Source organism: Danio rerio, chromosome 22, assembly GCF_049306965.1.
Source record: "Danio rerio strain Tuebingen ecotype United States chromosome 22, GRCz12tu, whole genome shotgun sequence".
Classification (NCBI taxonomy): Eukaryota; Metazoa; Chordata; class Actinopteri; order Cypriniformes; family Danionidae; genus Danio; species Danio rerio.
Window position 1 is genome coordinate 20,257,088 of NC_133197.1, and position 27,039 is coordinate 20,284,126.

Here is a 27,039-nt window from a genome sequence, read left to right on the forward strand (position 1 = left end):
AGGAGGCGGCATTCAACCTGTGGTCTGTGTGGGTCCTAATGCCCCAGTATAGTAAAGGGGATGCTATACTCTCAGTGAGCGCCGTCTTTCTGATGAGACATTAAACTGAGGTCCTGCCCTTTTGTTAAAATTATAAATCCCAACATTTCTCGTAAAGAGTTGGGGTGTAGCCCCGGTGTCCTGGCCAAATTCCCTCAATCATCCCGATCCACCGAATTGGCTCTAACACCGTCTCTCCACTCCACCTATAGCTGGTGTGTGGTGAGCGCACTGGCGCCATTGCCCTGTGGCTGCCGTCGCATCATCCAAGTGGACGCTGCACACTGGTGGTAGTGTGGAGAGACCCCCCCCCCTCATTATTGTGAAGCACTTTGGGTGTACACGCTGAGAGCATTATATAAATACACACTTTACTTTACAAGGGACACTTGTTTGATATATTCCCTCAATAAATAAATGAAATAAATCCAAGATCTAAAAATCACTGCAAAGACAAAATCTAGATTTATTTTAAATCAGTTTAATTGCACACAATAATTGACAGGTGTTAGAGCTTTTACAGTTTGATTTCACTTCAGAGAGGAACAACTGATCCGCTCCTGTATTATCAAATCTAAAGCTGAGGACATCGTTGAAGGTCACCAATTTACATTATCCTCATGAAGTTTGAGAGTTGCCAATAACAATGCATTTGTGCCCACCTGCTGGAGCAACTGGAGGCAATTGGAAACTTGATAAAATATTATTATTTTTATTGGCTTTTATATGAACATATAAAAAGACACAAACAAAACATTTACATCAAGAACTGCAAGCCACTGCCCATGCTATCTTAAGCACTGTAACAAGAGGGGATGCCTCCATTCCCAAAAAAAAAACCCACTTCAACCTCACCTGGCTACACAGAGGCCATTTTCTCCTCTGAGCTGGAAATATATTGTCGTCGATCACCTTTTATTTACCTTTTAATCGTAAGCAAATGTACATTTTATCCACATTTTTCTAATAGAACGATCTAGAATATCTAAAGATGGAAGTCTATTAAGTTCCTTACCTTAAATGTGAAAAATCACAAAACTGGTCAAATTTGTAGGAATGTACTACATGAAGGGCTTATAATATGAAGCTGCTTAACAGCAGCGCAGATAATTCATTTAAAACAAAAAGGTGAAAAAAGTTGGGCGTATCATGAAAAAAAAGGATGGAAGACCATGCCGACCCAAAGACAATCCTAAAACTGACCCTTCATGACGGTATTCTTCTGATGAGACTTTCCAAACACAGATAGGATACAGTACAGAGTATTCAAGTCAGAATTCAGGATTCGTTTGAAGAAGAAACTTTAAAAAAATTGCAGTGGGTTTAGTGCAGAGATTTTTTTGAAGAACAAGGGAAGAAATCATTGAGCTTCCTATGCCATGAAAGTACATTTAAATTTCCAGATCAGAGACCTTGACTGCTTTACGTGACCTGATGGTGAAGGTAATATTGTACGCGATGCTAGAACCTGTCAGGGTTGACTGAGAAGAAAATATGAAGACAAGTAGAACTAACGCGTCATCCCTGAATCCTCAGCAGATCAGCCTCCTGGATGTGCCATTTGTATTTGGTCATTAAGCACAAGTTAATGCTTGCGAGGTTTAGGTCAAGTCTGCATAGTCCTGACCAAGCCTCCCACTTACGTTCAAACTGCCGCAAATGGCTGAATGTGTGCGTCCACCAGCAGGCTGTGTGAGGACACAGCGTTTTCTACCAAAGCAACATGCTGACATATTTAAGAACTGTGGCTGTGCGAAGCCCACAAAACATTTCGCGAAAAAAAAAAATTCAACACCTCTTCATCTGCTGAAAATGAACGGGTAACCTCAATAAAAACGGGCTCAAACAAATCAGCCATTAGTCTAAAATAAAAAGCGAAAACTGTCAAGTCGAAATTTAAAATAAATTTCAGATAAGATCAGGTCTAATATTTACTACAGTCATGTCTTGAAGAAGAAGAAAACATCACCTTGTCCTCTCCTAAACCTGATTTATTAGTCTGCGTTGACTTTGCAGACCAAAACGACAAAAAAATAAAAGCAACAAAATTAAATTGACACCTGCGATTTCCTAATATATGATCAGAAACGATACATTATAATTATTAGCTTAGCTATCATACAATATTTACCCGCTGACTAGCATCTCACAATGACCGTTGATGTCAAAACTCCATTCCCTCTGGATTTGCGCACTACATCCAATCAGTACACGCAAGTTGACCGACAGACTTGACCAGAAACTCGTTGCTCGAGTCAATAGCTTTTTAATATGATGCCTAAATGGGCAAGCACAAAACAATGAGCAATGCTTGATGCCTCTCCAGTGTTGCTGCACAAGAAAAACAAAGGGATCGAAAACAAAACACAACCAAAAATCATCATGTAAGGGATTCAACGCCCTTTCAATAACCCTCTGGTCAAGTCCGCTGTCAGACTGAGGTAGGTTGTCAACTTTTGTGGACAAATAAAAACAAAATATTGTGAGAGAGATGGAAATTCTTCAGTGATATCTCCAATCACACCGAACAGTTAATATAAACATCTTATGTGAAGGACTAACAGAAAGCGCCTCTGAGTAGATTCTATGATCACAACTGAAGGAATGAAGTTTTTTTTTTTTTTTTAGATACTGTGGCTCGTCTCAATGCCTGAACAGCTTCATTTAAAACGAAAACTGGCAAGATCTTAAACGCCCAGTATGGTTAAACCTGTCGAAACTCAAAAGTGGAGAGGAAATGTTTGATGACAGAGCAGAACTGAAGGTGGTGTTAACTCTTCCATGGCCTTTAAAGGGAGGATACAGAATTAAGATGCAGTGAATGATTGGGAATGGCTTTACGGGGCATCTGAGAGTTCGTCATTGCAATGCCCGCCTGCTCCAGAGGTCTGCAGCGCATGAGTGTGCATGTTTGTGTGCGCGCATGAGTGTGTATGCATTCAGGAGAGGACATGGGGACATGTTTCTTGAATTTCCAAGGCTCAGATCCCACCATCTACAACCCCCTCCCTCCCCAATGAGTCTATGTGTCCCGCCGGTCTCAGTATGCGGTGACCAGGTCTTTGTCATAGTCGTATCTGCCCCGTTTAGGAGCGGGGCTGTCCTGGCTGTCGTCTGTTTCCTCGCTGTCCTCGGCTCCTCCGCCTCCTTCTTCTTCTGACGAGTCGTCCAGAGTCAAATCCACCACAGTGCCGCCTCCTGACCCCCCACTGGTGCTGCCGGTTCCTGCCGACGCACCTCCCGATCCAGACTTCCCGGTCTGGTTTGTGCCGCTGTGTGCTGGGGAGTGGCCGTTCGCCTCAGGAACACCTTGAATGAAAGTTACGTTGTTTAGATCACATAAAAATAGAGATATAGACCAATTCAAACACATTTTCAGGGTAATTTAAGTCATGAGAAGATTACATCTTTATTCCCCTCACACATTGCTTTTGGGATGAAATAACACTTTTGTTTCATGCTGACTTTAATCATTTAATCATGCTTGTGTGGTTCCAATGTCGCATGCCCTTCTTTCTATTTTTTCTTACCCCCTCACAAAATATCCTGCTGTGCACACACTTATCCATTGTGAATAAACACCAGTATTACAATTTGTAAAAAAAAAACACACGAGTATCAAAAGTCTCATGGTTTTGACTTGTCCTACAAATTTGTAGGGGTGTATCGGATCACAAATCTCACAGATCACACTACGATTTTTTTGGACCATTTTTTGGATCAGCAAATAAGGAAGGAGACAAATATCATATGCTTTCCATTTATACAATATTACTACTCCATAAACCATTAGTTTTAACAAACAGAACTTACAACCTGTAATTTTAATAAAAATAAAAATCAAGAAAGAACCTGCTGCTGTTGCTGATAATGCTAAATATAGAAATCTAAAATCTTGTACAACATATATTTAGTTTCAATAATGATTCAACATTTCACACATAAAACTTAATGTTCGATTAAAGGTGGATCAGTTTTGAAAGCCTATTCAGTGACATCATTTTGATGGTTGTTTGTCACCACCTATTGGTTAAACAATGCAACTGCTACAACATTCACCAGCGTCAAGTTCTATTAAACTGTGATTTTATTCTTTACCATAAACATCAGTGTTTAAATCTGAACTATAAACTGTTCTCCCAGCACTTCAACAGATTATTAAACATACGCAAATCACGATTACTTATTCATGTTGCGCAGGTTTGAATTGAGATCAGTTTTTTTTAATGTTTAATCATGCACTGAATGCATTAATGCAGGCTAAACAGTGACAGAACACCTTTAATTAATAACCTAAGACGTATTTTGGTAGGTCTCACCACAATTTTTTCCGTCATCATTATATTTTTCAGGGAAGCCAAAATGCTTCTATACACATGATTTGAATGACGCGGGAGGTGATCTCTCTGCAATTGTTATAAATGTTGAATTAACCTACAAGTTCAAAAAAAGTTATTAATATGCGGGTCACGTATGTTCCAAACTGTGGGTTGTGATTCGTATGGATCACGGATCAACTGTGATTTATTACAACCCTATAAATTAGTTTTTTTCTTAGCCTAACATGTATAGATAATTCATCCCAAAAAGTTTTATAAATGCATATACGTTTCCAAATATAGCGTAATGAGCAAAGTGTACCTATAAATGCATCCTTACGATTTAGCAGAAATCCTGATTGTGAGGTTCTTTTCTTTTGCAAAATTATGATTTAAAAATTATGATTACTAGCAAACCAATGCCTAAGGGCCTACTTACACTATGGTATCCGAACCTTGCCTGTTTCCCGGATCGTTTGAGAGTGCTCTGAATCGGGCTCTGGCACGGTGCTGTAAATGTGAAGCACGGTTCACTTCGGCTTTGGCACGGTACGCTTTTGCGTGAGTGCAAAACGCGCCTAAGCCCGAAACTGAAAGCAGGGGGTGACTTTTAAGGGACTGTTTCATACGAATTAATTAATAATTCTCTCTTCTGTTCAGTGAAAGCAAACTGTCATAGATTATTAAAGATGCAAACCCCTCACAGCACGACAGTTGCGCACCTTTAGCAAACCTCCTGATTCTCCTCCTGACTTTATGACTGTTTATGAGCGTCAAAAGTGGCTGATCTGTTCGGCGAAATATTTGAAAGCAAGTCACTGCATATCAAACGACTAAAACGAAATAACTAAAGACATCTCCACTGTGCTGGGCAAGAGCGTTTACTGAAAAGCGCAGCAATGATGACGCAAGCATGCCCAGGCCCGAATGTAATGCGAGTGCGGGCCGTCAGGGGAGATAGGAGGGGGGACAAGTGTGCTTTGGCCCGGTTCAAGGCAACTGTACATAGTGAGTACGACCTCAAACTCCCCATGATTTAGTATTGTAATGTAGTTTCCTAAACAGCAAATCTCCAAAGACCTCCAATTGTCAAATGATGGTCATAATGAGATGAATATGACCACAAATTATTATTTTTTTTAAATTATTGATGCCTATAGAAGTGCACATATCCTGTTTTTTTTACATATGGTACTTTAAATGTACAAAAAGGTCCATTGCAAATGTTGTCACTTCAGAAGAAATAAACCCTTCTTACATATATCCACCACTGGATAGTCAGGCGTGCGGCTGTTTTCTCGCTCTCTTTCCTTTTCTTTATCATCTCTGATTGGCCTCCATGAGCCGTCAGTCAAATATTCAATCTCCTCTACATCCTCTGGTGTCTCTTTTAGAATCTCGGACAGTAACCTGAATAAAGGTCATAATCTGTAAGTTTTACTATCATAAAACATATGTAAATAAAAATAAATAAATAATTTTTATATGCAAGCGGCTGGAGCATTTACCCGTCGATAGTAAGGAGCTCAAAAGGAGCTGGTTTGTCACATACAGGGCAGGTCCACGTGGGCTTTTTCTCGTTCATTTGAAGAAAGAAGACTGCGTCAAAACATTGCAGGTGGGCGCAGGTGAGCACTCGACACGGCACCCCAAGTCTCATTTTCACCAGCTGTTTTGAAAAGACATTTGTTAGAACTACTGTCGATTTTTACACTGGTACCAAAAAAAAAAAAAAAAAAAACATCAGCAGGACACTTACAGGGCAGATGAGGGACACTCGCAGTCCTGTAGTGGCAATCTCACTTTCAGGATCAAAGCGCAGCTTGTCCTGAACTGTGTACAAAAAAGAAACATGTTTAAATATTTTTTTGTCCCAATAATAACAAAAAGCTTAGCATTTTGTTGCTTTCTATAAAGGGGAAAATACAAAATAAAAATATTTGGACTATCTTGTCAAGAAATACACCGTTTTGACACTCCCTGATGTAGCATAACAGATAAATGTTTGTTTGCCTCAATTCAAACAGAATAAGTGAACATGGTTACATCATCTTTTTACTACAGGCTATAGCACAGAATAACAATGTATGAACATCCAGTCTAATTACTTCATGCGTTTCAACTATGAAAAGAAAGCAACCACTGCATAACGATCTCTGGCAAGTCATTAGCTGTTTCTATCCACCTATTCTTATGCGCATTTTTGATATACGCATAAAAAAAAACAGTTGACGGAAACGCCAAGATGCTTATCAATTTTGAAAATGCACATAAAAAAACATATGCGCATAACCAAGTAGGATAAAGTTTTTAATCGACAAGAAAAAATGCGCATAAACTACGACGGAAACACTTTTACGGTACAAATTTCAGCATGCGCATAAAAAAAAAAAAAAAAAAGTCATGTAATTTTATTACAAGAGATCATGTAATATAAAATTGTGTGAATGGACAAACCAGCAGGCTGAGCACATTGTAAAACACCTGAACTGTTGTTTTGGTCATTCTAAAAACGCATCTCAGTATTGGTGTTATTATATTATTAATGACCTCCAGAATCAAGAGCATCTGTGCTCCGCGTCTCACGCCTTCAAACGCCACTGAACGTTCACTGTGTGTCAGGATTGCCTTCTGGGGCACAAGTCATTTATTTAATGAAGAAAAGATTCACGCAGCTTCTCCTATCACAGGAAGTTCGATTTTTACTGTTGATATGTGGCATCAGATAATCAGCAAGTGACGATTTTGTTTGCTTTGATTTGTTGGATAGAAAAAAAAAGTCTGTTAATTCAGCAGTCTAATAATAGTATTAATACGAATATTTGCTCTAGATTTACAAGATAGTTCACCCTAAAATAAAAATTACGACATCAATTACCCTCCCTCTTGTGGTTTTAAATCTTCAAGACTTTCTTCTGTTCAACACAAAAGAAGATTTCCTGAAAATGACAATTTCATTCTGAGGTGAACTATCCATTTAACCTTTATATTAATTTATCCTTTACTAAACCTGTTAGCAAAGTTTTTATGTAATCCATGTTTCAATCTGTCATAAAAACAAGTTTCAAAAATGACATTTATGCCACTATATTCCAATAAATCGAAGTTAAAGAAAAATGTTGGAATTAGATTAAAGACAAAACACCTTAAGACTTGTTAACCTAAAAATCATTTAATAGATTAATAACATTAAGTGTCTGTCCAAAGGTGCAATAGATAGGTGTTTGAGTTCTAAAAAAATTGTAACTCTTATTTAACCTCTGATGATGAAACAATATATTATATCAAGGCAATAAAACATACTTCTTTCACGACAACGATCAGGATTTTCCACTGAACAATGCTTCAGCTGGTTGAAGAGCTCTCCAGATGTGAACACTCTCACTAGGTACACTGCCACTGAGTATCGCTTCAAAAAAACAAAACAATAAAAACACCACAGTCAGCAACAGCGCAAGCATCTAAACACAAATGTGAATAATCAACACATCTTCATACCTTCCCAAAGTTTCCCCATGTGATGGTAACTCTGTTAGTGACTGTGGAGAGGTGTAACCAGGGTGTGATGTTGACAGGTCGACAGGGCCGCCGCGGCTCCACACCCGGTTTATTAGAGGGATAGTAACCCTGAACCAAAATAAACACATTTACAGCAAAACATTTTGAATGCGATTATGAGAAATGCTAAAAACAAAAGTTATTTATATAAAGAGTTCAGATTTACGATCATCCAAATCTGTAAAACATTCCTCTCTCTTACAGCCTAATCAGATTCACAACACTTACCGGTACATGACAGTAGGACTGATTCACTTTCACAGCAATATTGGGAGGATACTGGTCCTCCTGAACGCCGATAGAGTCTGTGTAGCAAATTCTGGGAGAAGAAAAGAGCATGTTAGTGTGCAGTAAATGCCTCTGACACTAAAAGTTGATTTACCGGTAGGATTTTGCCAAATTATTTACCTGAGAACGACCTGAACTGATTTCATCCCTGGCCGTAGTTCACTGTACACATAAAACAAATGGTTGAGTGCAAACGTGTTTTCATTTGTCATAAATACACAATTCCTTATTACATAAAGTGCACATTAATTTATTTACAAATGAAGAATTTGCATGCTTGCTCAATTAGTTTATTTGTAATTCAATATCCCAAAATGTGCATATAGAGTGGTGTGAAAGTGTTTTCCCCTTACTGATTTCTTTGCATGTTTGTCACACTTGTGTTTGATTAAACTTAAATTTTACACAAAGATAACAAACAAATGAAGGTTTTCAATAATTATTATAGGGAAAACTAAATATAAAATTACATAGCCCTGTGTGAAAAAAGCGTTTGCCTCATGAACCTAATAAATTGGCAGCAACAACTGCAATTAGGCATTGTTGATAACCTGTTAAGAGTGCTGAGGAGGAAATCTGGCCTGCTCATCTTAACAGAATAGCAGTAATATAGCCATATTCGAAAGGTTTGAGCATGAACCGCCTTTTTAAAAATCATGCCACAGCATCTCAATTGAATTCAGGTCAGGATAGGGCTGTGCAATTAATCGAAAAGCCGGTTACGATTATGATTATGAAAAAAACATTAATCGAGATGAACAATTGTTGCATCATATGCCGCCCCGTTTTCAGTTGTATACATTTGTTGCTCTGCAAAGCTCAGCTTTACATGAAAATGACTAAAAGCATGTGCTTTAAGTTAACATTTGCATGACCAAAACAACAGTTCAGATGTTTTACAATGTGCTCAGCCTGCTGGTTTGTTCATTCACACATTTTTATCATCACATGATCTCTTGTAATAAAATTACATGACTTTTTTTTTTTTAACGCGCATTAACATCGTTCACTGACATACATTCGAATCATGTTTTTAAAAGCGCGAACGAGACCGCATCGGTCAGCATTTGCACACTGAGAAGAGCAGAGCGCACACATCTAAAATCATCTTAACGAGAGCGCTTTCAATGGTCAACTAGGTGTCAAAACGCGGTGTTTAGTGATTATTCACATTAACCCTCATTTGTGTAATAAACAAACGAGTTAAGAATCAAAAGACAAGTGAAAGAGAAACCATTAAAGTTACAGCGAGCAATATTCCTGCTGCCGCCTGTTTTTATCATTATTAATCAAACAACAAAAGGAGATAATCACTCACTGCTCTTGACTGAAGGACTTTTGTAGCTAAAGTGTTTTTCTGACTGAAGATGCTTAAAGCACAGATTGTTTCATATTTTTATTCAATTGTATTTTTTTTTTTATTATTCTTTCCTAGCAGAGAGGAAAGTTAAAGTTGAAGTCAGAATTATTAGCCCACCTGAATTATTAGCGACCCTTTCCCCCCAATTTTTGTTAAATGGAAAGAAAATCCTTTTTTTAAAACCCATTTCTAAACATAATAGTTTAAATAACTCATTTCTAATGACCAATTTATTTTATCTTTGCTCTGATGACAGTACATTAAATTTTATTGGATATTTTTCAAAATACAAGCATTTAGATTCAAAATGTAATTCAAAGACTTAATTAGGGTAATTAGGCAAGTCATTGTATAACAGTTTCTTCTGCAGACAATCAAAAATATATATTGCTTAAGGGGGCTAATAATATTGACCTTAACATAGGTTAAATAATATTTAAACCTGCTTTTATTCAAGCTAAAATAAAACAAATAAGCCTTTCTCCAGACGAAAAAAAATATTAAAAGGTAATACTGTTAAAATTCCTTGCTCTGTTAAACATATTTTCTGAAATATTCATTCAAAATAAAATTCACAGGAGGGCAAATAATTTTGACTTAAACTGATAATTGTTTTAAATAATTGTGATTACAATTATGACCAAAATAATCGTAATTATGATTTTCCCTAAAATCAAGCAGCCCTAGGTCAAGACTTTGACTAGGCCAACCCAAAGTCTTTTTGTTATTCATTCAGCCATTCAGAAGTGGACTTGCTGGTGTACTTTGGATCATTATTACAGGAAGTCTTCCAGGACCTGAAGCATCTAAATAGGCCCAGACAATCACACAGCCACCACATTTTACAGTTGTGCTTTTTCTGAATTGCGTTGTTACTTTTATGATACACATAATGTGACAAACATTCCTAAAAAATTTCAACTTTTGTCTCTTAAATCCATAAAGTATTTTCCCAGAAGTTTAGGAGATAATGAAGATGTTTTCTGGCAAAACTAAGACAAGCCTTTATGATGTTTTTGTTTAGCAGTGGTTTTCATATTGGAATTTAACCGTGCAAACTATTTTTGCCAAATCTCTTTCTTATGGTGGAGTCATGAACACTATCTGAGGCCAGCAGTTCTTTGGATATTGTTATGGGATCTTTTGTGACCTCTTGATTATCTCTGTGCTATTGGGGTAATTTTGGTCTGCCGTACACTCCTGAGAAGATTCTCCTCTGTTTCATGTTTTTGCCATTTGCAGATTCACTGTGGTTCAATGTAGTCCCAAAGCCTTAGAAATGCCTTCATAACCTTTTCCAGGCTTATAGATCTCCATTTTCTTACTCATTTGTTTTTTGAATTTCTGCATGATGTCTAGCTTTTGATGATCTTTTGGTCTACTTCTATTCATGTTAAGTTATTATGTTTTAAAAGGGGTAAACACTTTTTCACACAGGGCATATACATGATATCTATCTACCTTTATAATTTTTAATGCATTTCACTAGCACTTATTAAAAATATAAATTGCATAACTTTTGGAAAAAAAACTTTTTTGCATTAAACCATCTTGTTGCATGATTATTACTGAGTCATAATGAGTAATTATAAAGGTAGCCAGAATAATGGATTTATGAAAGTAATTGTTGAAACGTGATGTTGGGCGTTACATCCATTCAATCCACTAAAGCCTACTAATTTTCCACCATTAAATTTTATTATGTGCATATTAACATTACACCTCGATTCCGGTACTATTAGCAGCTATCATCAGGCCACAAGATGACTGCATTTTCTTACCTAGAGTTCCGGATCTGATCCACTTGGTTTGGTGTTAAATCAAAAACACACTGACTCTCTTGCAGCTTCTCGCTATTCTGAGCAACTGGGAAAAAACAAGAAACAAAAATTGATATTGACATCCCCATCAACTTGATGAACCTTTTATAATCATCCGATTATATCTGCATGCTAATTGGACTCACCGAGTTCTGTGGGTGGCAGCAATGTTTCTAGGTTGTGGTAGAATGGCAGGGGCACCAGTTTGACTTCGGCTGCAGGAGGTGGGGCTGGTTTGGGGATCCCGTTGAGGTAGTCTGTACCCTGGCCCGTGCCTCTGGGCGAAGAGTTGAGAGCAGGGTAGTTTACAGCCACGGTCTCTGGGCGTCGGGCAGCCAGCCAGGCTGAGGCTTTGGGGAAGCGCGTCTCATAGAGCTGCCGGACGTTTTTTAGCAACTCTGGACTGTATTCGGTCTGCACAAGACGAAGAGCTCTTCCCACTAAATCTTGCTTTAAACCACTTTTACTGCGGCCCATCGAGGCCAGTAGAGTCTGCAGATCAGACACCCGAAAACTCTTCACCATATTCTGAGGGAAAACATAAACAAGAGGAATCAGAAAAGAAATGTATTATGAATAGTTAGGACTAGCATCAAAAACACAGCACAGAGTTTGAAATCTGGGTTGTGATTCAAAAGGCTGAGGGTTCAATTACACAAAAACAACAACAATGCCCTTGAGTGGTGGTCTAGTCACCTCGAATATTAAAAACGTGAATTGTCTATTCAGACCAATATAAGAACACATTGAATCTGATGATGCTGGTGTGGATATTTGCACTTCAGAGACTTCAAGTCACGTTATGCTTATCTATATAATGCTTTACACTGTAGAGCTTTAATGTTAACACCTTACTATTTTAAACGTGAAAACACTGTTCGTTTTGGGCTGGTCTTGTTCAAATTGAGTTTAACAGTTTGTTGTTAAAGTTCAGTCTAAATATTTCAAGATTTACATTAAACACCATCTAACAAAAGAGTTCAGAGAAATTCTGTTTTCTGCTAAATATTCTGCTATAATTAAGTCACAGTTTTATGTGGCTGGACATTTATCTGTTTATTCTCTGTAGTGGAATGTAGTAAAATGATTATAGTATTAAAAAAATCTTTGACACGAATGTATTGCACTGGGTGCAAGTGATTCTGCTCATTATTTGTAAAAGATACAGAGGCAGCAATTTATCCAGATTTAAATGTTTAATCGCAGTATCACAAAACTGTTAAATTATGTTGTTAATGTTATGTTAATGATAATTTTGCTGTAAAATACACAATGCAGTTTGTGACTAAAAACTTTGTGTTTTGCCATTTATTTATAAAACACCAATGTGTTAAGGCTATAAAAAGAAATGTTGTGTGAAGGGGCTGCAAAGTGTGAACAACAACAACAACAACAACACTAGAATCTCAATGCATGTTAAAATGTAACCTTAGATCATTCTCTTGTTTTTCCCCATACAGCATGTTTACATATTACATTTGTTATATTTAACAAAACTTTATTACTTCTCTAAAAGTCGTTTATAAAACAAACATCGTCTTGACTTGCCAATGTCTGTCTAAACTACGTCTAAACATCAACCTCATGTTTACCCTGACTGAACCAATACAGGCCAATGATGCCCCCATATAAACATTACACAGAAATCAGCTCTGCAAAACAAGTCACACCAATTAGGTTATCCAAAAAAATCTAAATATATTCATAAAAGAGTATTGGATGCAAGCGTGAACGCAAGTGCTTGATGTCCTGCAGTAAGTTACTGCACAAATGAGAAGACATACATATTGTCAAGCAGCCCACATGGATCAGTACTGCATGTGACAACAAATCTACACATTGACATGCAATACTGCAAATTAGTTGCAAACGAGGGTGTGTTACAGCTACACTGAATTAATGCAGGTTGGTTTTGTTTATGACCAGCATAGTCGGTTTTGTTTTGTATTGCATTGTGCAGACTCAATCATTCATTTTCACAGGCAGCGCGCCCCCGCGCGCGCGCACAGACACACTAGCGGTGTCTAAAAAGCCCAGTGGGCTGTCTATCCTGACTGTTTTTAAAACATCAAATATACGTTCAGAAGGTTTAAAAAAATGTACCGAACATTAAAACGTGCCAAATATGCTGGCTATACAGACACTTCACTGGCTTTTGAGAGACAGCCATTCACATACACACTAATTGCCAACACACTTTACAGACTGTCACTTGTCCTGTGTGGGCATAAAACACCACAGTATGAAACTAAACTCGTGTTGCTTCCGTAACCACCGCCTTTGGATCACCTGGCTGCTTGTAATACCACTATTTTTACAAATCTCTTCTACTCACCATCGCTTCTACCAGTTCGGCCGCCATCTTCGCACAGCAGCCCCGCGAGAGCCTGAAGCGAAAGGCAGCGGTGAGCCAATGAGAAGCCGAGAAGGCGTTCGATGACCGCCGCCAGTGTCCAATCAACGCCGCGTATTGTCCACAAATAGGCGGGGCTGCTTGCAAGGAGGCGTGACGACGAGCTTTAAAAGGGACAGTGCGGTCAAAAAAAGAGAACTTGAAGCAAGGTCTACCCTTTCTGATAGGCCTCTGGTTCTTGTAAACCTACCCACCGTCGCCTTAACTTCACAGTCTGATTTGCCCACTTTAATAGTCTGGTGTGAGAGCGAAAGCACATTGCATTTTGCAGTCAGATGTGATGTAAGAGGTGGGTTTCCCGCGATAAATGGATGAGGAGCGCATGGCTCCATCCGATCCATTCCGCACGGAAAAATCCACTCCGTAGGTTGCAAAAAGCCGTGATATTGAGGACTGAATGCTTTGTGTAATTTCGGCCCGAAAACGAACACAGAAGCATGCTAAAACGACTCACAGACACATTCACTAGCATACTGTGTTTATAGCGTGTTGTTAAATACAAATCAACAAACATATTCGTTAATTGAGGGCAGCTGGATGAACTACATTTGAAGAATCCACACGAGACTGAATCCTAAATCCCGAGGAAACTCCATGTCGTGTTTTCCTTTATTGTATGTGGTGGGGGAGGGGAACGTTTGAAACAGTTTACTGGGGTAAAAATCCGACGAGCAAAGCAGCTGAAGAAATCAAAACAGATACATTGAACTTTGCACACGTTAATAAACCAAAGGTGACTACAATATGCATACAAAAATACAGATAAAATAATACAGTCATCATAATGAACCTTTACCCTCAGTTCATAGTACAATTCTTCTTACTGTTTTGGTTAAAAATGATGAAAGTGTCGTGTATTAAAGTGTATTTTAATTTATTCACCCTGAAACCATATAAATAATGTATGATAGTATATAATAATTCTTTGAGGCACACATTGAGATGTTTTACAGAGTTACAGCTAAACTCATCCACTTTCATTGTGGAAAAAAAACACATTGAAAGTTGACTAACAGTGACTAAGGTTATTTATCCCCGTTTGTGTTTTGCTTGAAGTAAAGTTTTAAGAACATTAAGATAAGTAACAAATGCCAGATTTTTAAATACCGGTTGAAGACATTCTTTAACTATACTGTATTCATTCCCTTATTCTCACAGTGGATGGCGCTGTTGCGTAACAGTTAACCTTTGAAAGTCTTCACAAGCTATTCAAACGACAGACGTTGATGATCTTTAAGAAATTTTAGAGAAATACTATTACAAAGCCAAGAAAGAAAGAAATTTTGCAATGCTAAACCGCAAGCTAGCAATATAGATGATGGAAAAAATGGTTTGGTTCAATTAAAGAGATCATTCATCCATAAATTAAGCTTTACTCAACCTACACTTGTTCCAAACCTGTTTATTTATGAGTTTATATTTTATGTTATACATAACATATACATAACCACCAGGGTGCATTTAAAAACTTGACCTGCAGCTGCAAGTTAACAATGATTTTATTCCATGGTTTTCCTACAGCAACAACAAAAACATGTAAACTCACTTCCTGTAAGGGAACTTAGTGTGGCTTTAGGAAAAATACAGAGGTGAATATAAAAACAGTTCTGTTTATAAGTCAGATTACAATGTAGTACTGATGTTTAAGTATTGTAAATATATATATACACCACAAGCCTTTTTTCACTCATTAAATTAAAACTACAGGGTGAAACCTGTATCAATATTTTGCTGAAATAAGTTTCAAGTTCTAAAGAGCGCAATATTTTGTAAATTTAAGGTGATACAGCAATTCCGCAATATTCTGTACCAAACATTCATGCGAGAACATTTAATTAAATTAATAACCAAATAAAACACATCATGATGGCAGAACTGATAATATACAAAATAGCTAATATTTATTTTGCAACGTGAAAATTTAATTGAATTGGATTTCCCTTAGGGCTGCATAATATATTGTTTCAGCATCTATATCTCATTGTGATCATTCGCAATCGCAGGCCATGTAATGATATGCAAAATCATTTTCTTTTCGGCTTAGTCCCCTTATTAATCTGGGGTTGCCACAGCGGAATGAACCGCCAACTTATCCAGCATTTGTTTTACGCAATGGATGCCCTTCCATCTGCAACATATCACTGGGAAACATCCATACACTCTCATACACTGCGGACAATTTAGCCTACCCAATTCCCCTGTACCGCATGTCTTTGGACTTGTGGGGGAAACCGGAGCACCCAGAGGAAACCCACATGAACACAGGGAGAACATGCAAACTCCACACAGAAATGCCAACTGACCCAGCTGAAGTTCGAACCAGTGACTTTTTTGCTGTGAGGTGATTGTGCTAACCACTGCGCCACTATGATGCCCTGATATGAAAAACATACATATATATTTTGAGCTCTGTGACTGTATAATATTTTTTTAAAAGAAGTCAGGCATAATAAATTGTACAGTTTGTAACTTCATTAACCATTAATTTTATTTAATTATTTTTATTATTCAATTACTGTTCTTGAATATGGTTAGTGTGATGTGAAGTGGACGCTGGACAAAGAAGTGCAGATGGAAACGCAGGTTTATTCATGCAGAGAAGTTCAGGCAAGCAGTGGTCAACTTGGTCCCAGTGGTCCCAGTCATAAAACAGGCAAATGGACAAGGCAAGGAAACCGTGTCATAACGTACACAAGCAGTATAACAAGACTCAGCCCAGATGTGTGTGTGTGTGTGTGGGTGCGTTCTTTATAGTCCATGTAATCAGATCATGAGCGGCTTCAGCTGTGAATGTTTGCAATCAGACAGGATCTAGGCCAGCTGTGTGAGTGGTGCAAGACTGGATCTTGTAGTTTTGTTGCTGGTAGATTTGTAGTTCATTAGCAAACTGTGTTTACCAGTGATCTGCACAGGCTGGATAGCTGGTGATCGTGACTCGAAAAGGAACAAAACACTGTTTATTTCAACACTGTTTATAAATGTATTTATCTATGTTTGTAGATTGTTTTTTGGATTTTATGTAGATGCACTTCTCTACAGAATCATCACAATCAATCAAAAGTCATCTTTTTTTTCTCAAATAGAGATATATAATTCATCTGTTGAAATTGTAGTCACATTGCAATATATACAGTTGAAGTCAAAATTATTAGCCCCCTATTTATTCTTTCCCCAATTTTTGTTTAATGGAGAGAAGATTTTTTTCAACACATTTCTAAACACTATGGTTTTAATAACTCATTTCTAATAACTGATTTATTTTATTTTTGCCATGATGACAGTAAACAATATTTGACTAGATATTTTTCAAGACACTTCTATACAACTTAAAGTGACATTTAAAGGCTTAACTATGTTAATTAGGTTAACTAGGCAGGTTAGGGTAAGTTATTGTATAATGATGGTTGGCTTTGTATATTAAAAGTATATAGCTTAAAGGGGCTAATAATATTGACCTTAAAATGATTTTTAAAAATTAAAAACTGCTTTTATTCTAGCCAAAATAAAACAAATAAGACTTTCTCCAGTAGAAAAAAATATAGGGAATACTGTGAAAATTTCCCTGCTTTGTTAAACATAATTTTTAAAATATTTAAAAAAGAAGGGGAGTTAATATGTCTGACTTCAACTATATATTGCAGAATCACAAAATATCGCAATGTTAGATTTTCAGCTGTAATATTTCAGCATTTGTGCATTACAGAACTGATATTTGGCACATATAAGGAAGTTCTTGTAGTTATTTTAAGTCAAACATGCGTGTGAGTCACACTGATTTGCAGTAGCCCACATATCTAAATTCTCCAGCTCTCCTACCTATGGAGACACACTACATCCCAGCGTCAGGTCAACAACAGGCAAACAACCACACTAACAGTGGACTAATAGGAAGACAGTTTCACATGTAATCCAATCCTATAATGAACTAATTGACTTTGAACTAAAAGTCTTTTAGGGTACTCGTTTGGATAATCTGAAACCAACACAAGTTGCTTATTCCCGTCTATGATAAGATGACTCAAGGCAATGTACTAAAAGTGCACATTTTATAATGTGAAATAGAACTGTTCGTGCGTGTCGACACAGAAAGAATTAATAAATCTCATCTCACTACTGTTACGTGCTGTGCTGTTATGCAATGTCCTGTGGTGACTGTGAGTCTTAAATCTCAAAATAGTTTGTAAAATTAGCACCAGCACCTGTAGGAGCAGCATGGTTAAATCAAGATAAAGTTAACTCGACGACTTAACTTGACGAAACAAATTTAGTTTTAAACATATATACTGTACGCACACATGTATTCTTGCAGTTTGAGAAGTCTCTTACCTTTAGAAATGTTTTAAAATAAAATGTTAAAATACAAATGCTGTATATTTGGTGTCAGTGATGATGCAGAATTATCTAAAAATCAACGAACATTGATTAGATTTAAAACTGTTTTGGCACGATTTTACTGAATTGGAAATGAATCCTCCCCGTTGCTTCACATTGGTAAAAAACGTCTTGTCTTGCCTGCAGCTTGAGAAGCTAAGACTTTCCCTTAAAAATAAAACTAAGAACTTCCATGTAACATGGAATCCATTTATTGAGTACTTACAAGAGAGCAATGATTAAACCCTAGTAGAAACACCTCAACCCCCCATGAATACACCTCAAGTATTCATAGCCCATCACTATTTCCACATTTGTTATGTTACAGCCTTCCTCCAAAATAGATTAAATTAATTTATTTCCTCAAAATTCTACACACAATACCCTATAATGACAAAGTGAAAAATTTTTTTTTTAAACTGTTTAAAATTTATTAAAATTAAAAAACCTGAAAAATCACATGTACATCAGTATTCACAGTTTTTGCTGTGAAGCTCTAAACTGAACTCAGGTGCATTCTGTTTCCACTGATCATTCTTAAAGATGTTTCAGCAGCTTCATTGGAGTTCACCTGTGGTAAATTCAGTTGATTGCACATGATTTGAAAATGCATACACCTGTCTATATAAGGTCCAAGGGTTGGCAGTGCATGTCAAAGCACAAACCAAGCATGAAGACAAAGGAATTGTCTGTAGACCTCAGAGACAGGATTGTCTCAAGACACAAGGCTGGGGAAGGTTACAGGGAAAATTTCTGCTGCTCTGAAAGTTCCAATGAGCACAGTGGCCTCCATCATCCATATGTGGAAGATGTTTGGAACCACCAGGACTCTGCCTAGAGCTGGCCGGCCATCTAAGCTGAGTGATCGGGGAAGAAGGGACTTAGTCAGGGAGGTGATCAATAACCCGATGGTCACTCTGCCTGAGCTCCGGCGTTCTTCTGTGGAGAGAGGAGAACCTTACAGAAAGACAACCATCTGTGCAGCATCCCACCAATCAGGCCTGTATGGTAGAGTGGCCAGACGGAAGCCACTCCCCACCAGGAATTTGCCAAAAGGCATCTGAAGGACTCTCAGACCATAAGAAACAAAATTCTCTGGTCTGATGATACAAAAATTTAACACTTTAGAGTGAATGCCAGGTGTACGTTTAGAGAAATCCAGGCTCCACTCATCACAAGGCTAATACCATCCCTACAGTGAAGCATGGTGGTGGCAGCATCATGCTGTGGGGATGTTTTTCAGCAGCAGGAACTGGAAGACTAGTCAGGATAGAGGGGAAGATGAATGCAGCAACAAACAGAGACATTCTGAATGAAAACCTGCTTCAGGGTGCTCTTCACCTCAGACTGGGGCAACGGTCTGGACAGCAGGACAATGATCCAAAGCACACCGCCAAAACATCAATTGAGTGGCTTCACAACAACTCTGTAAATGTCCTTGAGTGGCCCAGCCAGAGCCCAGACCTAAATCTTATCGAACATCTCTGGAGAGATCTAAAAATGGCTGTACACCATAGCTTCCCATCCAACCTGATAGAGCTTGAGAGGTACTGCAAAGAGGAATTGGCAAAAAAATCCAAAAGACAGGTGTGCCAAGCTTGTGGCATCATATTCAAAAAGATTTGAGGCTGTAATTGCTGCCAAAGGTGAATCAACAAAGTATTGAGCAAAGGCTGCGAATACTTATCGTCACCTTAGAATTATAAGGTTCTATCTGACATTTTTTGTCACAATGGAGTTATTGACATATTCTTATTAAATGACAACTTATTTACATTATAAGATACATTTTTATAAGTTGTTTACATTTTAAGACTTTTTGTTTATAAAAACAAATGCTAAACATATATTGTTTGCTATGGAATGCAAAAACTTTGAAGCTCATTATCTCAAAATCATTCAGAACGCAGATAGAATCTTATAATTCCAAGGTGACGTTATGAACATGTGATTTTTCAGGTTTTTTATTTTTAATAAATTTGCAACAAAAAAAACTTCACACTGTCATTATGGGGTATTGTGTGTAGAATTTTAAGGGAAATAAATAAATTTAATCTATTTAGGAATAAGGCTGTAACATAAAACATGTGGAAAAAGTGAAGCACTATAAATACTTTTCAGATGCACTGTATGTAGAAGTTATAATTTGTACTAATGTAAGAAATTTAATAAAGAGAATGTTTAAAAAAATCAACAAAAATGTTGTAATTTAGAGCACTTTTTAAATAAAGTAAACAGCTGCCATATTTTCAATCTTCTTTATATTACGTTTTAGACAACACAATAACAATGTTTTACCTTCAAAATTTAGTGAAACACCCATGCTTATCAGTCACAACAAAATAAAAGGTTTATTATTCAGACCAATCCCCAAAAAATAAATGCTCTAGCATAACAGTTTAGTGTAATTTTATGTTCTAAAAAAATCTAACTAACACTGGGAGTTAAATTTAAATTATTACATTTAAGGTTTCTTACAGTCTGCTTAAAATAAGCAATATTTATCGCATCAGTTAACTAATTCCAAACATTAAAGTTACAATTATTGAATTTTCCAATAAGATTACCTTGTATTGATGTTGAAGGACCTCATACTCTTTTTTGCCCCACAAATTTTTTTTCAATTATGTAAAAAATGTAATCCTTCGTCTTGTTATTAATGTGTGAAACCTGACTTTTAAAACTATGGAAATCTAAAATGCAAAATGCTTTTGTTTTGGTCCCAAAGACTTGACCCAAACAGGATAAGCACACCCAGAGGTCATGCTGTATAACTGCAGCAACTGGCCGAGACAATTTGTGTACATTAATCTGCATAATCTCTCGTAATTACAAGGACTTGCTTGGGTTAATAAAAATAATCCCCTTCAATGAGACCCCCTGCCTCTAACTCTCTTGTACCCCACTTTGCTGCTAATTACATAGTTGAATATGCAGAGCATTTAAATTAAGCGGCGTTAATGCACTGGTCATTGTGAGGGAAGTCTTTCTGGAGGAGGCTTTCTGGGAAGAATCGCAACTGGTGTTGTTATTGTTTATCAGTCCGAACAGGTGGCTAAACGAACAAACACGCATCTTAACAGATGTACTTACCTGTTTACCCGTTTCACGCATGCCTCAAAGACTGACGTCACAATTGTTTGGCGAATTAATCGTTTGTTGGGCTAATCTTAGACAGCACTTCTCAAAAGACAAAACGCACTAGGAAAACCGCACAAAATGTTATGAACTTGGATCCAAAAACTGAACTTTCAGCCACAAAGATCTCTAACAACACAAAAATGGAGGACAACGTGTGCCACAGCAATCGAGAACAACTTGGACTTCAGTTTACCATTGACTATTTATTGTATAATAAGGGTCGCAGCACTGGAAGAGCAGAACCAGAGGACAACGTCAATCCATCAGAAGATCTTCAAGGCACAGTAAACGAACCTGAACAAAAAACTCTCTCAGAACAGGACAGTGAAAAATCAGAAGAGCAGGAAAACGACGAGGATCACGAGAACACACATGTAAAGAGCGAAGGAACAGACGAGAAGCCAGCGCAGTCCTACATTGCCCTCATTTCCATGGCCATCCTGGATTCAGACGAAAAAAAGCTCCTGCTATGTGACATTTACCAGTGGATCATGGATCACTATCCTTACTTCAAAAGCAAGGTATTGTACTTTAATAAAAGCCACTATGCGCTCGTAATAATAAAAAGGATTATTTGTTGTCATCAGTGGTTCTATGAAGACCTTTTACATCTATAGAAACTTTCCATTGTTCTTTAAAGTGGAGAAGCATTGGGTCTTCAAAATGTTCCTCACAATAAATGGAACAGTCGACTTGGAGGCTCTTTGAGAAACCAAAAATGGTTCTCCTATGGAATTTCTGCATAAATATTATTTGGGAACCTTTATCTTTAAGAGCGTAAGCTTCCTAAAGGAGTTCTGTTGGCAAGCTGTGGCTTGCAAAAGCTATTTTAAACAAATCAGTTAATGATATCCTTACTATTATATTATTTACTGTACTTTTAGTCTGTAATCATTACTAAACTGTTATTTTAATGAAACATAAAGCTTCCTTATTTGCATCATTGGTTCCGTGAATCATTTTAAACACCTAAGTTTCCATTTTGCTAAAGGATCTTTATAGTGTAATGTGTTTCTTTGAGATTTAAAAACATTCTTTACACAAAGAAAAATCTTCTTTTTAAGAAATGAAAGGTTGTTTTGGAACCAAAAATGGTTCTTAAATGTGCCCAGGCAGTCAACAAACTATTTTACTTATCCTGTTGATCACAAGCTCCTTCATGGCAAAGCAGAAATTATAAAAAAAAAGGTCATATATTTAGATCATACTCTGCAAACCAGAGTTTAGCGTTCAGATTTTCCACAATCTGACAATCTTTATTTTTAACATTAATAACAAAACATTTTACTCTAATTTGTACAATTGTTTAAGACTCACAATATTAACATTTCAGACAAATTTACATCAACAACTAACTAATAATACACAAAAGTAAAAATGTTTCAAGGTAAGGTAAGGGGTTTTGCAATGAAGACATGCAAAATACCAAAAACCCAAAAATGTTTTGGTTCCCTATAGAACTCTTTATTTCTTAAAAGAACCATTTTTCTTTGAACAAAGCAAGAAGTGTAGATCTAAAGAACACTTTTCCACTATAAAGAATCTCTTGTGGAATGGAAAGGCTCTTTGGATAATAAGATTATTCACAGAACCTTCAATGCCAATGAAGAACCTTTTCTTTTTAAGAGTGCACATAATTATGAACCTTCACAAACAATAGATCTATAACATTATATAGATCTTTAATACTCAGATTCATTACTAGATGTCAAACTTTTGACCTTTATAGGAGTCATAATTGCTAATCTCTGCTCTTCAAACAGGACAAGAACTGGAGAAACAGCGTCAGACACAATCTGTCTTTAAACGAGTGCTTCATCAAAGCTGGTCGCAGTGACAATGGCAAGGGTCATTTCTGGGCAATTCACCCGGCCAACTTTCAAGACTTCTCAAACGGGGACTACCATCGGCGGAGAGCTCGGAGAAGGATCCGCAGGGTAACAGGGCAGCTGCCCTACGCTCTGCCTGCACATTACCAAACCCTGGGCCACCTGAAACGGACACCGTGCTGGTGTTGCCCACCGTCCCATCCGTTATTGTGCTTCCCGCCTAGAGTCTACTGGAGCTGGGCTGCACTTCAGACACAACGCACACCAGCCCTTCATGGACTCATATAACAAGATCTGCTCTGAAATTATTTCTGCATGTGCTGGAAATGAATTTGTACATATATTTAAGCCATATTTTAAATATGCACATTTGTTTGTAAAATGAAAACCAATAAATATAGATAAGAATTATTGTCTTCATTCATTCATTTTCTTTCGGCTTAGTCCCTTATTTATCAGGGATCACCACAGCAGAATGAACCACCAACTATTTCAGCAATCCAGCATTTACGCAGCGGATGCCCTTCCAGACTCATTTCAGTGCTGGGAAACACCCATACACTCATTAGAATTACTGTCTCTTTCTATGAATTACAAGTTATTCTAATATAGGAACAATTTGTGGTGTGTTTATACCGCAAATCCAGCATTTTATTAAAAACCTGCAAATTATGATGCAACACCAATTTTTAAAGCACCTAATAGCAGAAATCCATATCATTTGCTTTAACATTACTCTCTTATTAAAGCTTGCAATATTTTTATTTTATCTATAAAGACCTGTTCACACCAATAAGGATAAATACAGGTTAGCTAGCCATAGAGTTTTAAAAACTGTAACAAAATCCACACCATAACGGCAATGTTCTTGGCACAGAGAAATGTTATCATTGGAATCACTTTTAATATATTTTTTTCTTAAAAGCATTGACAGCCAATCAGAAACCATCCTGCTTTAAGCATTTAACCCTTTAAATGTCACCCCATTTTCTGAGTTCTCACTTGAATACTATATACATGGATAATGATCTATAGTTTGTCAAGATTAAACCGTTAAGGGTACTAAAGATGCAGTAAAAATATGGTTTAAACAACAGGCAACATTGAAGACCATCACATGATATTTATTAACAAAAGCATGTGCTGATGCAGTTTCTTGATGTGAACTATGTTTATCTTTTTCGTGAGCTGAAATAAAACGAAACATAAATAAAAAACTTTTTATTTTATTATCTAGTTTCTAGGGTAATATTTTTCATTTTATTTACGTTCTAAAATATGAATAAAACTGAAATAAAATGAACAAAACCTGCATAGACATATTCTTTAAAAACACAAAAACAAATGCTAAATCCCCACTTCAGAATGACTAAAACTCTTCCTAATATTGAAATGAAAACACAAATAAAATCGAATTCCTAATTTAACACTAATAACAATTCTAACAATAATATATATATAAATTAAAAAGTACATATATATATATATATATATATATATATATATATATATATATATATATATATATATATATATATATATATATATATAGTTTCAAGCCTTAGCAGAAGTTCACCCTGCAGGGGGCGCCTATGAGGATTATATAAAGTTATAGGTTTATGGTTTAGTGTTAAGGTTTAAGGTTAAGGGTTTAGGGTTCAGAGTGTAGGGATATTTAGTGTTAGGGTTCAGGGTTTAAAGTTAAGGGTTAAGTTGCTTATAGGTAAGGGGGTAAAAGCAAGTTTTACCCTAATTTCTTATAAATATAAATTTGCCGGCCACTTTATTAGGCACACGTGTCCAACTGTTCGTTAACACAAATTTCTAATCAGCCAATCACATGGCAGCAACTCAGTGCATTTAGGCATGTAGACATGGTCAAGACGACCTGCCGCAGTTCAAACCGAGCATCAGAATGTTGAAGAAAGGTGATTTAGGTGACTTTGAACATGGCATGGATGTTGGTGCGAGACAAGCTGGTCTGAGTATTTCAGAAACTGCTCATCTACTGGGATTTTTTGCCAAAGCCTACATGAGTACTGTTGCTAACTATGTTCATACCTTTATAACCACAGTGTACTCATCTTCTAATGGCTGCTTCCAGCAGGATCAGGCGCCATGTCATAAAGCGCAACTCATCTGACTGATTTCTTAAACATGACAATGAGTTCCCTCTACTCAAATGGCCTCCACAGTCACCTGACATTAATCCAATAGAGCGCCTTTTGAATGTGGTGAAACGGGAGATTCACATCATGGATGCGCACTCAACAAATCTGCAGCAACTGCGTGATACTATCATGACAATATAGAAGAAATCTCTCGGGAATATTTCCAGTACCTTGTTGAATCTATGCCACGAAGGATTAAAGCAGTTCTGAAGGCAAAAGGGGGTCCAACCTGGTACTAGTAAGGTGTACCTAATAAAGTGGCCGGTAGACTCAGTAGACTGAACACTTATTATTTCTTAATCCACCTAGAATAATATAAAATAAACAAAACTACGGTGTACAATTAAAGCCTGAACTAATGAGGTCCATAAGGATGATAAAACAATCCAGTGTGCTTAAACAGATATACGAAAACGGTGTGAAATGAGGTTACCATAAAATCTGCAACATAACAAATTATTAAGTACATTAATACATTAACACCGTTTAATTTCCAAGTGAGTCTGAGCTACACTTTACACAATGCATTGGTTTAAAAAAGTGAACACATTCCTCTCGGATGCGGCCACTCCAGATAATAATTAGACAAAAGAGTTTAGAAGCCAAATCTTTAGTCCTAAGAGATTTCGGCAGGCTGCCCGAAGCCGACTCCGGGATAAGTACCCAGATAATCCCATAAATCTCCATGCAGTTTCGAAAAATAGGAAGCTTATCACACAGCATAATCTGGTAAGCGTTCCTCGGGTGAAGACCTACACGGCAGTCAGTGTGGGCCGTGATGAAGCCTCAAAAAACTGTACAAGAGGGTCGTGTGCTAATATGGGACATCTGGACAGAATAATTAGAGGCTAAAATGTGATTTCGGCTTACGTCCCTTCTGACGCCTCTATAGCAGCTTCTGGAGAATGACTCACCTCACTTTCGAAGAGATGAAGATGTACAAAGTCACTCATACAATCATCTGGAGAACTCAGATTTTTGACCCTGTTTATATGATTAAAAATGACATTAGGTGTTTTGAAATGGAATAGTTCACCCAAAGAAAAATCCTGTCATTTACTCTTCCTTCAATTGTTGCAAACCTGTTTGAATTTCTGTCATTTGTTGAACACAAAAGAAGATATTTTAAAGAATGTTAAAGAATGGAAAACAGCCATTGACTTTACTTGTATTTTTTGTACTTGCTCTGGATGTCAGTGGCTGCTTTTTTCCAACATTCTTCTGAATATCTTGTTTTTTAACACAAGACATAATATTTCTGTTAACATAAGAAAGAAATTCATAAAAGTTTAGAACCAGTTGAGTGTGAAAAAAATAGTGGAGAAATAGTGAGGAAATTCTCATTTTGTGTGAACTATTCCTTCAGCCCTTAGTTATTTTAAACCTGGGTTATTTTGTTTCATGCAAACCATACTATGAATCAGAACATGACATTGGACCAAACTTTTGTGGGCTCATAACTTGTGCGCCAGACTGTCATGCAGACTTAAGGTTGGGCTCGTTCAACTCAGACTACCAATCTGCTAATCACTGATGACTTTTCAACTTACTAGCCACACCCTACCAACTACTAATGGTGCCCTAGCAACTGTCCCATAGACTTCCACTATAAAAAACTGCCATTGACTTTACATTAGACATGCTAACAACATACTAGTCCATACTAACAATATAGTAAAGATACTAGAAACATACTAACAACATACTAATCATAGTATGATAAGCAACAT

The 27,039-nt window shown here is 37.0% G+C and overlaps 2 protein-coding genes across 2 annotated transcripts; one reads left to right on the plus strand and one right to left on the minus strand.

Annotated features, from left to right (window-relative positions):
- Positions 1-952: 952 nt before the first annotated feature.
- pias4a (protein inhibitor of activated STAT, 4a) lies at positions 953-13,764 on the minus strand. The gene is given in 11 exon segments (NM_213403.2): positions 953-3,348; positions 5,617-5,768; positions 5,867-6,027; positions 6,118-6,191; positions 7,662-7,767; positions 7,857-7,985; positions 8,145-8,235; positions 8,325-8,366; positions 11,346-11,430; positions 11,531-11,912; positions 13,720-13,764. Coding segments are annotated over 11 exon segments (1,518 nt in total). The 5' UTR covers positions 13,747-13,764; the 3' UTR covers positions 953-3,079.
- Positions 13,765-21,344: 7,580 nt separating this feature from the next.
- Positions 21,345-23,543, plus strand: foxq2 (forkhead box Q2). Its single transcript, NM_001104941.2, is given in 2 exon segments — positions 21,345-21,830; positions 23,073-23,543. Coding segments are annotated over 2 exon segments (735 nt in total). The 5' UTR covers positions 21,345-21,449; the 3' UTR covers positions 23,427-23,543.
- Positions 23,544-27,039: the final 3,496 nt, after the last annotated feature.